Raw genomic sequence first — 14606 nt, forward strand, 5'->3', positions numbered from 1 at the left:
GAAGTGCTTCCGGGTCGGGGCGGCATTTCCGGGCGGGCGGCGGGCCGGGCAGGGCGGCGCCATGTCGACGCTGTTCCCGTCGCTGCTGCCGCGCCTGACGGAGCCGCTGTGGTTCAACCTGGACCGGCCCTGCGGGGACGAGGGCGAGCTGCAGCAGCAGGAGCAGCAGCACCAGGCCTGGGTGCGGGGCTGGGGCCGGGGGGCGGCCCGCCCAGACCCCCCTGTGGCGGCCGGGGCCTGCTCGGGGGGTGCCCAGGCCCAGGAGCAGAGGCCCCGGGCCCAGCCTGGAGCCCGGGAGGTGCCCTCTGGGCCCCAGGCAGCACTGCTGTGCCGGGCGGGTGCCCAGAGAGGGGCTGGGGGCTCCTCCGCGGGGGCTCCAGCAGCCGCCGGGGCCTGCAGGGGCAGAGCGGTGCCGAAACGGGGCTGCTTAATTAGCCAGTCGTTAATTAACCCCCCCCAGAGGGCGGGTGGCTGTTGTGCTGGTGCCCTGCGAGTGCCCTGTGCTGCCGGTGTGGTGCCACGGCCCACGGGAATGAGGGGGGAGACACTGTTAAATTGATTAAAACGAAGCAAGTGACTCGGTGATTAAATTACCCCAGCCAAATTAAGTCACTTCAGGCAGTTTAAAAGCAACAAAACACCTGGGAGATGTTCAGCGTCCCGCTGCCTCCGAGGCGCTGGGTGTTTTAATTGAGCTCTAATTACCCCCAGCAGCTGTGCCCGTCCTGCCCAGCAGAGGCCTCGTTAGGGGCAGACTGATTCCATCCCTCGATGCCAGCAGGGTGCAGGGACACCCCCAGCCAGCCCAGTCCCCCTGTGCTGGGCTGAGCACCGCGTCCAGGGGATGTCTCCCCGGTGGCCTCGTGGCTTCTGTGACAGCTTCAGGCTGCCCCCAGCTGCCCGGTCCCTTCCTGGGTCACTTTCTGGGGACATTTCTGGGGACAGGGGCTGTGGGGGCGCCTTGCTTTGTGTGTGTTTCGTGGCGGGGGTCTCCCTCCCTCACGTTGACCCCCCCTCTTCTCCCTCACCAGCTGCAGAGCATCGCAGAGAAGGACAACAACCTGGTGCCCATCGGGAAGCCGGCCTCCGAGGTGGGTGCAGCCGTGCCATGGGGCCGTTGTCACCCCACGGGGGGGTGCAGCAGGGGTCTGGGGTGGGTTTGGGGTGATTGCAGTGGGGGCTGGGCTGTTGGACGCCCCGCTGTGACGGGTGGGGGGCTCTGGGGTGTGGTGGGACGCGGCACCGCAGCGCCCTGAGCGCCGGGACACCCGCAGCACTACGACGAGGAGGAGGAGGAGGACGATGAGGATGATGAGGACAGCGAGGAGGACTCCGAGGACGACGAGGACATGCAGGATATGGATGAGATGAACGACTACAACGAGTCCCCCGACGACGGGGAGATCAACGAGGTGAGCGGCCCTAAATCCCACCCAGCTCTCCCCCGTGCCCAGGCTATCCCCAGCTCCTGGGGGCAGCCTGGGCCCGGCCTCAGCACCCTCAGAGGAAGGATTCCTCCCCGCTGCTCTGCTTGTCCCGGGGTGCATCTGCCCGTGTCCCCACCCTGCCCCCCATCCCTGCCTCATTCTGCCCGTGTGTGTGCCCCACATCCACCCCTTCCCTCCCCAGGTGGACATGGAGGGGGCCGAGCAGGATCAAGACCAGTGGATGATCTGAAACCACCGCGTCCCGACCAACCTGGAGAGACTTGGGGGGGGGCAGCTCCTGCTCCACTGACCCCCCTGGGGCTGGGGGCTGCTCCTGCTCCTGCTGCATCCCACAGGGGGCCGGGCACGGAGCCCCCTGGCGGGGCTGAGGACCCCGGTGGCACCGACGGGCACACAGCACCACTCACAGCAGGGTGGGGGCACCAGAGCAACGCAGCACTTTTGTAATAAACACTCTTTTTTTTTAGGAAACAGACCCAAATCTGCTTCAGGTGCTCACAACCCCTCCCTACCTGTGCCCTTCCCCCTTCCTGCAGCCCCAGGGCCCTCCCCGGTGCCGTCTCAACGCGGGCCGAGGTAACGCAGCTCGGCCACGCCGTCGGGGATGGCGGGGCAGTACTCCAGGCTGGCTCGGTGCACCCGGCAGCGGTAGCGGCCGCAGCTCCGGGCGTACTGCAGGAAACGCGGCGCCCCGGGGAAGACCACGTTGTCGGCCAGCACCGTGGCCCCCTCGGCCAGCAGCCCGTGCTCCTCCAGCAGCCGCAGGTCCCGCAGGTAGCAGCGCTTCCAGTGGTCCATGAAGACGAAATCGGCTCGCTGCAGCCCGTGCCGCTCCCGCAGCCGCGGGATCACCTCGGCCGAGGGGCCCACGATCAGCTCCACCTGCACGGGGAGAGGGTGAGGAAGGACCCTCGGCTTCCTCACCAACCCCTGTGAACGCCGGGGGCTCTCCCCGCCCTGCTGCTCACCTTCTCCTCGTCGAAGCCGGCCAGGCGGATCACCTTCTCGGCCACGGCGGCGTGCCGGGGGTCGGGCTCCACGGTGTAGAGGCGGGCGCCGGGGGGCATGGCGTTGGCCATCAGCACGGTGCCGTAGCCGCAGTAGGTGCCCAGCTCCAGCACGGTGCGTGGCGCCCGCTCGCACAGCAGCCGCTCCAGCAGCTGGCCTGGCACGGCACGGCGTGGCACTCAGAACCCCCTGTGCCAGTGGGGGGCTCGCCGTGGCTCTGCCCAAAGTGCCACGGCTCGGCGGGCAGGGCCACGGCTTTGAAATGGCACCGTGGCTGTGCGGGCAGTGCCGCGGGTGTGCCACAATGCCGTGGCTTTGAAATGGCACTTCTGGCACAGCCGCGGTGCTACGGATGTGCCAAACGTGCCGTGGCTTTGAAATAGTGCCACGGGTGTGCTAACGGTGCCGTGGCTTTGAAATAGCACCGTGGCTGTGCCGAAAGTGCCACAGGTGTGCCAGACATGCTGTGGTTTTGAAATAGTGTCGTGGTTATGTGGGCAGTGCCACAGCTGTGCCAATGGTGCCACGGCTTTGAAGTAGCACTGTGGCTGTGCCAGCAGTGCCACAGCTGTGCCAAAAGTGCCACGGCTGTGCCAAACATGCTGTGGCTCTGAAATAGTGCCGTGGCTATGCTGGCAGTGCCATGGCTGTGCCAATGGTGCCACAGCTCTTCAGTAACACCATGGTTGTGCCAGCAGTGCCACAGCTGTGCCAAATGTGCTGTGGCTCTGGAATTGTGCCACAGTTGTGCCAGTAGTGCCACGGCTTTGCAATAGCACCGTGGCTGTGCCAGAAGTGCCACGGCTGTGCCAAACGTGCCATGGCTTTGAAATAGTGTCGGTGTTGTGCTGGCAGTGCCACAGCTGCCAGCACAACCCCAGCTTGGCTGGCAGTGCCACGGCTGTGTCCACGTTGCCACGGCTTTGAAAGAGCACCGTGGCTGTGCCAAAAGTGCCCCAGCTGTGCCAACCATGCTGTGGCTTTGAAATAGTGCCACGGCTCTGCCAGCAGTGCTGTGGCTGTGCCAAAAGTGCCACGGCTGTGCCAAACGTGCCGTGGCTTTCAAATAGCACGGTGGCTGTGCCAACTCTGCCATGGCTGTGCTGAACAAGCTGTGGCTTTGGAATGGTGCCATGGCTGTGCCAAAAGTGCCACGGCTTGGCTGGCAGCACTGTGACTGTGCCAATGGTGCCGGGGGGCTTTGAAACGGCACGGTGGCTGTCCCGAAAGTGCCACAGCTGTGCCAAACGTGCCAAAATTCCGCGCCAAATTCTGCTGGGGTTGTGCCAGCAGTGCCAAAACCACTCTTAGCAACACCGCGGCCGTGCCAAATGCACCCCGGGCCACCCTCTCCCGCTCACCTTTGACGGGCCCCACGCAGCTGAGGTGCTCGCAGCGCTGGCTCCAGCGGTCGAAGGTGCTCAGGACGTGGCGGGGGTCTCCGGGGACGGCGTTGGCCAGCAGGTACTGGAAGGCGCGCTGCTCGCGGGGCACCCCGCTCAGGCGGTCCCGCAGCCAGCCCAGCAGCACCGCGCGCAGCAGCAGCGCCAGGAGGTGCCGGTAGCGCAGCAGCAGCGTCAGCAGCAGGGGCACGAAGGCCAGGGCCAGCACCGCGGACACCATGGCCTGGGGAGAGGGGTGGGCGGTGGGCAGCAGCTCTGTCCCCAAACCAGTTGGGGTTTGGGAACGCCCTGGTGTGGGTTTGGGATCTCCTGGTGTGGTTTGGGGACCTCCAGGTGTGGGTTTGGGACCTCCTGGTGTGGCCTGGTGCGGGTTTGGGACCTCCTGGTGTGGTTTTGGGATCTCCTAGTGTGGTTTTGGGATCTCCTTGTGTGGTTTATAGGACCCCCTGGTGTGGTTTTGGGATCTCCTGGTGTGGGTTTGGGACCCCCTGGTGTGGTTTTAGGAACTCCTGATATGGTTTTGGGACCCCCTGGTGTGGTTTTGGGATCTCCTGGTGTGGTTTTGGGCCCCCCCCCAGCGTGGTTTTGGGATCTCCTGGAGTGGTTTTGGGCCCTCCAGGTGTGGTTTTAGGACCTCCAGGTGTGGTTCTGGGCCCCCCTGGTGTGGATTTGGGATCCCCTGGTGTGGGTTTGGGCCCTCCAGGTGTGTTTTTGGGACCCCCCTCAGGGCATGTGGGGTGCACCCCGGGGTGCTCGGGTCTTGGGGGGGGGGTCTCCAAGGGCTGGAGGGGACGGACAGATGGACAGACAGACAGCAGCTCTGCTGGCCCCCTGCACCCCAAAACCTGCACCCCAAAACCAGCACCCCGTATGGCTGCCTGGACAGACACGGGTTCTGCTGCCCCTACACCCCAAAACCTGCACCCCACAACACACACCCCACACCCTGCAACATGCAGCCCCCCCCAGTACCCCACATTTCCCCCTTGCACCCCACAGCCCCCTCTGTGTCCCCTGCCCCCTGCACCCAACTCGGGGACTCCCCCAGCCCAAACCCCACAGCCCCTCCATGCCCCCTGCCCCTCGCCCCCCAACCCTGTACCCAAAACAGGGACTCTCAGGGGCTCCCCCAGCCCCAACCCCACACCCCACAGCCCCTCCATGCCCCCTGCCTCCCCCCCCCCCCAACCCTGTGCCCAACTCGGGGTCTCTTGGGGCTCCCCCAGCCCCAACCCCACACCCCACATCCCCCTCCATGCCCCTCGCCCCCCACCCCTGTACCCAACTCGGGGTCTTCTGGGGGCTCCCCCAGCCCCAACCCCACACCCCACAGCCCCCTCCGTGCCCCCCAACCCTGTACCCAACTTGGGGACCCTTTGGGGCACCCCCAGACCCAACCCTGGACCCCACAGCCCCCTCCATGCCCCCCACCTCACTCCCCGCCCCCTATAACCAACACGGGGTCTCTTGGGGGCTTCCCCCCACCCCACAGCCCCAACCCCGTACCCCACAGCCCCCTCCATGCCCCCTGCCCCTTGCCCCCTGAACCTGTACCCAACATGGGGTCTTCTGGGGGCTCCCCCAGCCCCAACCCCACACCCCACAACCCCCTCCATGCACCCCACAGCCCCCTCAATGCCCCCAACCTCACCCCCTGCCCCCAGTACCCAACCCAGGGGCTCCCCCAGCCCCAACCCCACACCCCACAGCCCCCTCCATGCCCCCTGACCCCATACCCAACTCAGGGACTCTTTGGGACTCCCCTAACCCCAACCCTGGACCCCACAACCCCCTCCGTGCACCCCACAGCCCCCTCCATGCCCCCTGCCTCCCCCCCCCGACCCTATACCCAACTCGGGGTCTTCTGGGGGCTCCCCCAGCCCCAACCCTGGACCCCACAATCCCCTCCATGCACCCCACAGCCCCTTCCATGCCCCCTGCCCCTTGCCCCCCACCCCTGTACCCAACTCGGGGGCTCCCCCAGCCCCAACCCCACACCCCTCAGCCCCCTCCGTGCCCCCTGCCCCTATACCCAACTCTTGGGGTCTCGCTGCCCGCAGCGGGGGGCTCCCACCTGTCCCGGCGCTCAGAGTGTCCCCGAGCCCCCAATGTCCCCCCCCCGTGCTCCCCACTCAATTATTGATGCCGTCGCCTCGCCGCAGCGGCTCCGGTTACGGTTACGGGGCCCAGCGGGGACGGGGGACGGGGTTATGGGGTGGGGGGGGGCTGGGGGGGCTGGGCGGGGGGCTGCGGGGTGGGCGCTGGGACTGGGATCCCAGTGCTGGGGCTGGGGGCACCGGGACTGGGGCTGGGGGGCTGCGGGCACGGGGTGGGGGATGGATTTGGGGGGGATGGATGTTGGGTTTTGGGGATGGATGCTGGATTTTGGGGGATGGATGTGGGATTTTAGGGGGTGGGTGCTGGGTTTTGGGGTTGGATACTGGATTTTTGGGGGTGGATGCTGGATTTTGGGGATGGACGTTGGATTTTGGGGGCGGATGTGGGTTTTGGGGATAGGTGCTGGGTTTTAGGGGATGGATGCTGAATTTTGAGGGAATGGACACTGGATTTTGGGGGATGGATGCTGAATTTGGGGGATGGACGCTGGATTTAGGGGGGATGGATGCTGGATTTTGGGGGTGGGTGCTGGATTTTGGGGGTGGATGCTGGATTTTGGGGATGGACACCGGATTTGGGGGGATGGATGCTGGATTTAGGGGGGATGGACACTGGATTTTGGGGTGGACGCGGGTTTTGGGGGATGGACATTGGATTTTGGGGGTGGGTGCTGGATTTTGGGGATGGACAATGGATTTTGGGGGAAGGACGCTGGATTTTGGGGACAGACACTGGACATTGGGGCCACCAGTGCCCCAGGTGTCTGCACCCACCCCTCCTGGATGCACCCTGCCCCAATCCGGGGTTGTTTAACCCCAAAACGCGGGGCAGCAGCCCACCCCCTGCCCCCATGTCAGGGCAGGCAGGACCCCCCCTGCAGCCCCCCCCCAAAGAGCAGGAGGTGGCCACGGGGGGGGTCTGGGGGGGGAGTACTGGGGGGCACTGGGGGCAATGGGGGGTACGGGGAGCAGTGGGGGGCACTGGGGGAGCTGGGGATACTGGGGACACTGGGGGCATTGAGAGAACTGGGGGCACTGGGAGCAATGGGGTGGTACTGGGGGTTACTGGAAGTACTGGGGGCTCTCGGGTACTTCTGGTGGCAGTGGGGGAACTGGGCATACTGGGGGCACTGGGGGAACTAACAGTACTGGGGGAACTGGGGATACTGGGAACACTGGGAGCTGTGGGGGGTACGGGGGGAGCTGGGGATACTGGGGGCATTGAGAGAACTGGAGACACTGGGAGAACTGGGAGTACTGGAGCAAAGGGAGAGGTGGGGGCAATGGGGCACTGGGGGAACTGGGAGCACTGGGAGCAGCGGGGCTACTGGGAGGAATTGGGGCACTGGGAGCACTGGGGTCACTGGGAGCACTGGGATGGGGTCACTGGGAGCACTGGGATGGGGTTGATGGGGTCACTGGGAGCACTGGGCTGGGGGCACTGGGGTCACTGGGAGCACTGGGATGGGGTCACTGGGAGCACTGGGATGGGGTCACTGGTGTCACTGGTGCCCGGTAGCCCCGCCCCCCGCGCTCGAAGCCCCGCCCCCACCCCGCCTCCACGTGACCGAGCCCTCACGCGCCCACCCCCCCCATCCGCGAGGGGGCGTGTCCACCTCCCTTTCCCTGATTGGCTGCCCCTCACGTGACCCCCCCCGCCCGTCCCGCGCCTGGGCGGGGAGCGGCTCCCTCTCCCCATTGGCTCCCAACGGCCCACGTGACGGCGGGGCGGAATGCTGGGTCACGGGACCGGAAGCGGCGGCGGCAGTGGCGGCGGCGGGCGGGGCGCGGGCGGCCGGGCCCTGCTGCGGCTCGCCATGGGCTGCTGCTACAGCAGCGAGGCCGAGGCCTCCGACCAGGTGCGGGGGGGGGGGCCCGCGGGGCACCGGGAGGGACCGGGGGGAGGCCGGGGCCGGGCCCGAGCCCCCCGAACGCCCCTCAGCGGCTCCCGGGGCCCCGCCCGTGAGGTCTGGGCCTATGTGTGTAGGGGGGGTGCAGGCCCCGGCTGCGCCCCCAGGTCCCCGGTGCAGGCCCCAACCAGGCCGCGGGGCCCCCCCGGTGTCCCCTCGGTGCCCCCCGGTGCTCGCCGCCCCCGTCCCGGTTGGGTTTGGCCCCCCCCGGTCACCGCCCCCCACCCCCCGTCCTCGCTTTGCTTCCCCCGTTGTTATTTTGGCCCCCCCCGGGGGCCCGGAGCCGCTGCCCTGCCTGTGGGGGGGCTGCAGCCCCCCCGGTCCTGCTGGCAGCCCCCCGGTGCTGCCCCCCACCGGGGTGCTGGAGGGAGCTGGAGGTGCCTGGGGGTCTCAGCAGGGTTTGGGCAGAGCGAAACGGGAGCTGGGGGCTGCTGGGGCTGATTTTCATCCTTTTCCCCCCCCCCCTCCCCGTTGCTTTTTCCCCCAGGAAGAGGAGACGAAGCGGCTGCTGGAGCCGGCGGCCAGCCCCCCCAGCAAGGTGCTGAACGGCGCGGAGCAGAGCTACCACAGCCTGCCGGCAGCGCGCACCGACGAGCAGGCCATGCTGTCCTCCATCCTCGCCAAAACCGCCATGTAAGCCCCGAGCCGTGGCGCTGCGGGGGCTGGCTGCACGGCTCGGGGGGGGCCAGAGCCGAGGGGGAGCCCCCGGAGCTGCTCCTACAACGGGATCCGTAGGGGTCGGCCTGGAGTGAGCCAGCAGGGCCAGGGAGGTGCTCGTCCCCCTGGGCTCGGCTCTGCTGAGGCCGCCCCTCGAGTGCTGGGTTCAGCTTTGGGCCCCTCACTCTCAGAAGGACATCGAGGCCATGGAGCGTGGCCAGAGAAGGGCTGCGAAGCTGGGACACAAGTCCTGTGAGGAGGGGCCAGTCCCTTATCTCAGTGATAGGGCGCGAGGCAGCGCCCTCAGGTTGCTCCAGGGGAGGTTTGGGCTGGGTGAGGGGAAAAATTTCTGGCACCCAGGCCCTGGGAGGGGCAACCCGGGGGTGCCCCCATCCCTGGAGGCGTTGAGGAGCAGCGGGGACATGGCTTAGGACTTGGTGACGGGCAGTGGGGGCACCCCCAGCCCCTCTGGGCAGCCTGGGCCAGGCCCTCAGCACCCTCAGCGGGCAGAATTTCTTCCCAATTTCTTCCCAATTTCTTCCCAATTTCTTCCCAATTTCTTCCCAATTTCTTCCCAATTTCTTCCCAATTTCTTCCCGAAGCCTCCCCCCTGCCAGGCTCCACCCTCTGCCCCTCATCCTGTCTCAGTGGCTCCTCCAGCCCCAGCTCTGCTGGCTCAGGAGCTGTGTGTCCCCCCCCTCCAGTCCCAGGGGGTGCTGCCGGCACCTGGGGGGGGGGCTCGGGGCGAGCCCTCGCTGTCTCCTGTCCCTGCAGCAACATCATCGACGTGTCGGCAGCGGACTCGCAGGGGATGGAGCAGCACGAGTACATGGACAGGGCCAGGCAGTACAGGTGAGACCCTGCCCCATATATTGGGGGGGGGGAGGCTGGAAGCCCCTCGGGGTGCTGGTGGCCTCGTCCTTTTTTGGGGGGGGGTTTCTGTGAGCCCCTCCCCGCCCGCAGCACGCGCCTGGCCATGCTGAGCACCAACCTGACGCACTGGAAGAAGCTCCCGCTGCTGCCCTCGCTGACCAACCAGCCCCACCAGGTGCTCGCCAGCGACCCCGTGCCCTTCGCAGACCTGCAGCAGGTGAGGGGGCGAGGGGGGGAGACCCCCCCCCCCCTGGGTGGGTGCGGGTCCTGAGGTGGCAGCTTCACGGTGTGGCCGTGCTGGTGGCAGCTGGGGGCCACCTCTGGCTGGACTGGGTTGCCACCAGGACGTTGGTCCCCTCCCCGGGAGCCCTGTGGCCATACAGACCCCGCTCCCAGCCCCACAGCTCCCTGCGACCCGTCCCGTGCACCCCGCTCCTGGGGGGGCAGCAGGGATGGGGCCTCCTCCATCTCTCCATTTTTTCCCCTTCTCCATCTCTTCATTTCTTTTCCATCTCTCCTTTTTTTCCCCCTTTTTCCACCTCTCCCCATTTCTTTTTCCCTTCTCCATCTCTCCCCATTTTTTTCCCTTTTCCATCTGTCTTTCTTTATTTTTCCCTTTTCCATCTCTCCCCATTTCTTTCCCATTTCTTTCCCTTCTCCATCTCTCCATTTTTTCCTCCTCTCCATCTCTTCATTTCTTTTCCATCTCTCCCTTTCTTTCCCTCCTCCATCTCTCTCCCTTTCTTTCCCCTTTTTCCATCTCTCCCCATTTTTTCCTTTCTCCATCTCTCTCCCTTTATATTTCCCTTTTCCAACTCTCCCCATCTCTCCCCATTTTTCCCCTTTTCCATCTCTCCCTTTATTTTTCCCTTTTCCATCTCTCCCTTTATTTTTCCCTTTTCCATCTCTCCCTTTATTTTTCCCTTTTCCATCTCTCCCTTTATTTTTCCCTTTTCCATCTCTCCCTTTTTCCCTTTTCCATCTCTCCCATTTCTTTCCCATTTTTTCCCTTTTCCACCTTTCCCCATTTTTTTCCTTTTTCATCTCTCCCCATTTCTTTTTCCCTTCTCCATCTCTCCCCATTTTTTTCCCTTTTCCATCTCTCCCCATTTCTTTCTCATTTATTTCCCTTTTCCTTCTCTCCCCATTTTCCCCTTCTCCATCTCTCCCTTTTTTTCCCTTTCCATCTCTCCCTTTTTTTCCCTTTTCCATCTCTCCCATTTCTTTCCCATTTTTTCCCTTTTCCACCTTTCCCCATTTTTTCCCTTCTCCATCTCTCCCCATTTTTTTCCCTTTTCCATCTGTCTCCCTTTATTTTTCCCTTTTCCATCTCTCCCCATTTTTCCCTCCTCCATCTCTCTCCCTTTTTTCCCCTTTTCCATTTCTCCCTTTTTTCCCCTTCTCCATCTGTCCCCATTTCTTTTTCCCTCCTCCATCTCCCTCCATTTTTTCCCTTTTCCATCTCTCTCCATTTCTTTCCCTTTCTTTCCCCCCCAACCCCCCAATTTTCCCCCGGTGCCCCCTGTCCCCCCAGGTGTCCCGGATAGCCGCCTACGCCTTCAGCGCGCTCTCTCAGATCCGCGTGGATGCGAAAGAAGAACTGGTTGTACAGTTTGGCATCCCCTGAGCCCACCCCGCGACACCACCGCTCCACCGCCTGGGGGTTTGGGTTTTTTGGTTTGGTTTTCCCTCTTTTTGGCTTTATTTCCTCCCCCCGCGGCACCTCGCCCCGACAGACCTTGTACAGACGCCCGGTTCCGACCGATCACCGCCACCCCCAAGGCTTCGTCCCCGCTGTTTGGGGGGCTCAGTGGGGAGGGGGCTGCGTCCCCCCACGGCCCCACTGCACCCCGAGGCCCACGGCGGGGGTCCCGGTGCCGGGGGGGGGGGCCGTGGTGCCGCTCCTGCTGGGGAGGGTGGGCTGCAGCCGGGCTCCTGCAGGTCCCGGTGGTTTCAGCCCCCCCCTTCCCTCATTTTTACATGTTTGGGTCTCGGTTTTGTTTTTTAATTATTATTCTCTCGCCACCGTAGATAAACACCTTCACCCAGGGCTGCCTCCTCTCTTCTCTGCCCCGTGCCAGAGCTGGGGGCGCGTGGTGGGGGGGGCTGGGGCTGTGCCCCCTGCATTTTGTGCCTCTTTTTTTTTCCCTCCCCATCCTCCTGCTGGTTTCCCTTCGCCCCCCCCATGTGCTCTGCTTTTGGGGTTTGCTCTGCGCCTCCGCCCTGCCCAGTGCTCCCAGTTGGCAGCACCAGTCCCCCACTGGGGCTCCCACCCCTCCCCGCACCGCTGCTCGGGTGGGGGCTGCTGGTTTTCTCCAAACGCCCTCGTACTCAGAGTCACCACAGCACTGCAGGGGGGGGGGGGCAAAAAAATGTATTGGGGTCACAAATGGGGTCTGGAGGGGGGGGCACATCCCTGCGGGTGGCTCCAGGAGGCCGCGAGGCTCCGGAGGTGCCCCCCCAGTTTCGGGGTGAGCACAACGCCGCGGTTGAAGGAGAGGTCGAGCCAGCGCAGCTGTGTGGGGGCTGCCAGCAGGCGCTGTAGGGTGGGGGGCAGCCCCCACAGATCCCCCAGCCCCATATAGGCCAGGCGCAGCCCTCGGCTGGGAGAGGGGCGGCCTGCGGGGTGGAGATCTGGGGGTGTGGGGTGAGGGGGGGGTGAGGGGGTGCCCCCTGCCCATACACACGCCTCTGCCCCTACCTGTGTCTGTAGCCATACCCCTGCCCCTACCCGCACCCATATTGGGGTATATGTCCATATATCCACACCCCTGCCTGTCCCTGTACCCGTACCCATTCCCCATACCCGTACCCATACACTTACCCCTTCCCCTGCCTGTACCCATACCTGTACCCCTACCCGTACCTCTACTTGTACCCATACCTGTTCCCATACACATACCCCCGTACCCATACCCGTACCCATACCCCTGCCTGTACCTGTACGTGTACCCATACCCCTGCCCCTTCCCATACCTGTACCCATACCCCTCCCCTGCCCATACTCGTGTCTGTACACGTGCCTGTACCTATACCCGTACCCAATACCTGCATCGCACCCCTCTGTACCCGTACCTGTACCCATATCCCTTCCTGTACCCATACTCACGTCTGTGCGTGTGCCTGTACCCAGTACCTGTATCTGTACCCACACCCCATGTCTGTACCCATACCTGTACCCACACACATGCCCTTTCTCCTCCCTGTACCCATATCCCCTGCATGTACCCGTACCCATACCCATACCCTTTCCCCTGCCTGTACTTGTACCCATACCCGTACCCCTTCCCCTGCCCATCCCTGTACTTCTACCCGTACCCCTGCCCATACCTGTACCCATACACATGCCCTTTCTCCTCCCTGTACCTATTCCCACCTGTACCCCTTCCCGTGCCCATACTCATGCCAATACCCGTAACTGTACCCATACCCGTCTCTACCCATGCCCATACCCTTGCTCGTACCCATACCCCTGCCCCTACCTCTACCCATTCCCCTGCCCGTACCCATACCAGTACCCACACCCCCACCCCTACCCGTACCCACACACACCCCCCTTCCCCTACCCATACCCGTATCTGTACCCCTGCCCCTACCTGTACCCGTACCCAGTACCCATCCCATACCCCTGTCAGTACCCACACCCATCCCTATGCCCCTTCCCGTCCCTATACCCGTCCCCCTTCCCGCCCCCCCACCCACCGTCCAGGGACTGCAGGGGCTGGAAGGAGAAGTCCAGGGGGGGCGTGAGCTCGGGGGGCAGCGGGGGGCACGGCATGGCTGTGGGGACCCCGACCGGGCAGCTGTGGGGCACACGGGGGGGTCACTGCACCCCGAATCTCCCCTGTGTCCCCAACACCCCCCCCCCCCATAGCTCACAGCCCCACAGCAGCCCCCCCACTCCCATGGCAACCCCTGCTCCTGCTCCACGCATGGCTGCGTACCCCAAGGGACCCCCCCGGGTCCCCCAAATGTAACCTTGGGACCCCACAGGAGCCCCCCCCATGACCCCATGTGTGTTCCCATGCCCCAAACTTGTCCCCTAATGACCCCACACATGTGCCTGTATCCCCCCCGTGCCCCAAAAGACCCTCCACGCATGTCCCCCGTACCCCAAAATTGTTCCCTCACGACCCCACATGTCCCCGTGCCCCAAACTTGTCTCCCAATGACCCCATGCATCTCCCCATGTTCCCCCCATGCCCTAAAAGGCCCCCCCACAACCCCACGCATGTCCCAGTGCCCCCCCGTGCCCCAAATTTGTCCCCCCACAACCCCACGAGTGTCCCAGTGCCACCCCATGCCCCAAACATGTCCCCACTGACCCCACGCGTGTCCCCACATCCCCCCCCCCGTGCCCCCAAAGGCCCCCCATGACCCCACGCATGTCCCCAGTGGCCCCACGCGTGTCCCCGTGCCCCAAACTTGTCCCCCCCATGACCCCACGAGTGTCCCAGTGCCCCCCCCGTGCCCCAAAAGTCTCCCAATGTCCCCGTGTCCCCCCCCCAGTGCCCCAAATTTGTCCCCCCACACCCCCATGCATGTCCCTAGTGCCCCCCCGTGCCCCAAAAGTCTCCCAATGCCCCCACGTGTGTCCCTGTGCCCCCCCCGCGCCCCCAACTTGTCCCCCAATGACCCCACGTGTGTCCCCATATTCCCCCGTGCCCCAAAAGACCCCCCCCACGACCCCACACATGTCCCAGTGCCCCCCGTGCCCCAAATTTGTCCCCCCACAACCCCATGAGTGTCCCAGTGCCCCCCCATGCCCCAAACATGTCCCCAATGACCCCACGCGTTTCCCTAATTCCCCCCGTGCCCCAAAAGACCCCCCCACGACCCCACGCATGTCCCCATGCCCCCCCCGGTGCCCCAAACTTGTCCCCCCATGACCCCATGCATGTCCCTAGTGCCCCCCCCCGTGCCCCAAACATGTCCCCAGTAACCCCACGCGTGTCCCCATGCCCCCCCGGTGCCCCAAAAGACCCCCCCACGACCCCACGCGTGACCCCGTGCCCCCAACATGTCCCCCCACGAGTGTCCCAGTGCCCCCCCCGTGTCCCAAAAGTCTCCCAATGTCCCCGTGCCCCCCCCCGGTGCCCCAAAAGACCCCCCATGACCCCACTCGTGTCCCCCCCGTGCCCCCCCGGTTCCCACCGGCGCCCCCCCACGGCCCCTCCCCTCCCCCCTTCG

At 64.9% G+C, this 14606-nt stretch overlaps 3 protein-coding genes across 3 annotated transcripts; 2 read left to right on the forward strand and 1 right to left on the reverse strand.

Annotated features, from left to right (window-relative positions):
* The first annotated feature begins 41 nt into the window (after positions 1 to 41).
* ANAPC15 (anaphase promoting complex subunit 15) lies at positions 42 to 1923 on the forward strand. Its single transcript, XM_032195063.1, has 4 exons — positions 42 to 181; positions 1032 to 1091; positions 1275 to 1412; positions 1630 to 1923. Exons 1-4 carry the CDS (start codon positions 62 to 64, stop codon positions 1675 to 1677), a joined length of 366 nt encoding a protein of 121 aa, XP_032050954.1. The 5' UTR covers positions 42 to 61; the 3' UTR covers positions 1678 to 1923.
* Positions 1924 to 2009: 86 nt separating this feature from the next.
* Positions 2010 to 4079, reverse strand: LOC116493572 (transmembrane O-methyltransferase homolog). The gene is made up of 3 exons (XM_032195049.1): positions 3818 to 4079; positions 2417 to 2613; positions 2010 to 2330 (listed from the first exon to the last, which is right to left on the reverse strand). The coding sequence occupies exons 1-3, from the start codon at positions 4077 to 4079 to the stop codon at positions 2010 to 2012; spliced, it is 780 nt and encodes a 259-aa protein (XP_032050940.1).
* A 3647-nt stretch (positions 4080 to 7726) lies between these two features.
* Positions 7727 to 11467, forward strand: LAMTOR1 (late endosomal/lysosomal adaptor, MAPK and MTOR activator 1). The gene is made up of 5 exons (XM_032193677.1): positions 7727 to 7835; positions 8374 to 8519; positions 9318 to 9395; positions 9507 to 9633; positions 10951 to 11467. Exons 1-5 carry the CDS (start codon positions 7794 to 7796, stop codon positions 11041 to 11043), a joined length of 486 nt encoding a protein of 161 aa, XP_032049568.1. The 5' UTR covers positions 7727 to 7793; the 3' UTR covers positions 11044 to 11467.
* Positions 11468 to 14606: the final 3139 nt, after the last annotated feature.

This window comes from Aythya fuligula, chromosome 1 (genome assembly GCF_009819795.1).
Source record: "Aythya fuligula isolate bAytFul2 chromosome 1, bAytFul2.pri, whole genome shotgun sequence".
Classification (NCBI taxonomy): Eukaryota; Metazoa; Chordata; class Aves; order Anseriformes; family Anatidae; genus Aythya; species Aythya fuligula.

What these genes read in the sequence shown, in the direction of transcription:
- ANAPC15 (XM_032195063.1), top strand. Translation starts at nt 62, where the DNA reads ATGTCGACGCTGTTCCCGTCGCTGCTGCCGCGCCTGACGGAGCCGCTG. An exon ending in AGCAGCAGCACCAGGCCTGG is followed by an intron (nt 182 to 1,031) that starts GTGCGGGGCTGG and finishes CTCCCTCACCAG; the next exon opens with CTGCAGAGCATCGCAGAGAA. An exon ending in ACGACGGGGAGATCAACGAG is followed by an intron (nt 1,413 to 1,629) that starts GTGAGCGGCCCT and finishes TTCCCTCCCCAG; the next exon opens with GTGGACATGGAGGGGGCCGA.
- LOC116493572 (XM_032195049.1), bottom strand. Translation starts at nt 4,079, where the DNA reads ATGGTGTCCGCGGTGCTGGCCCTGGCCTTCGTGCCCCTGCTGCTGACG. An exon ending in CTGCGTGGGGCCCGTCAAAG is followed by an intron (nt 2,614 to 3,817) that starts GTGAGCGGGAGA and finishes GTGCCGTGCCAG; the next exon opens with GCCAGCTGCTGGAGCGGCTG. An exon ending in CCGGCTTCGACGAGGAGAAG is followed by an intron (nt 2,331 to 2,416) that starts GTGAGCAGCAGG and finishes CTCCCCGTGCAG; the next exon opens with GTGGAGCTGATCGTGGGCCC.
- LAMTOR1 (XM_032193677.1), top strand. Translation starts at nt 7,794, where the DNA reads ATGGGCTGCTGCTACAGCAGCGAGGCCGAGGCCTCCGACCAG. An exon ending in ATCCTCGCCAAAACCGCCAT is followed by an intron (nt 8,520 to 9,317) that starts GTAAGCCCCGAG and finishes CTGTCCCTGCAG; the next exon opens with CAACATCATCGACGTGTCGG. An exon ending in CCTTCGCAGACCTGCAGCAG is followed by an intron (nt 9,634 to 10,950) that starts GTGAGGGGGCGA and finishes CTGTCCCCCCAG; the next exon opens with GTGTCCCGGATAGCCGCCTA.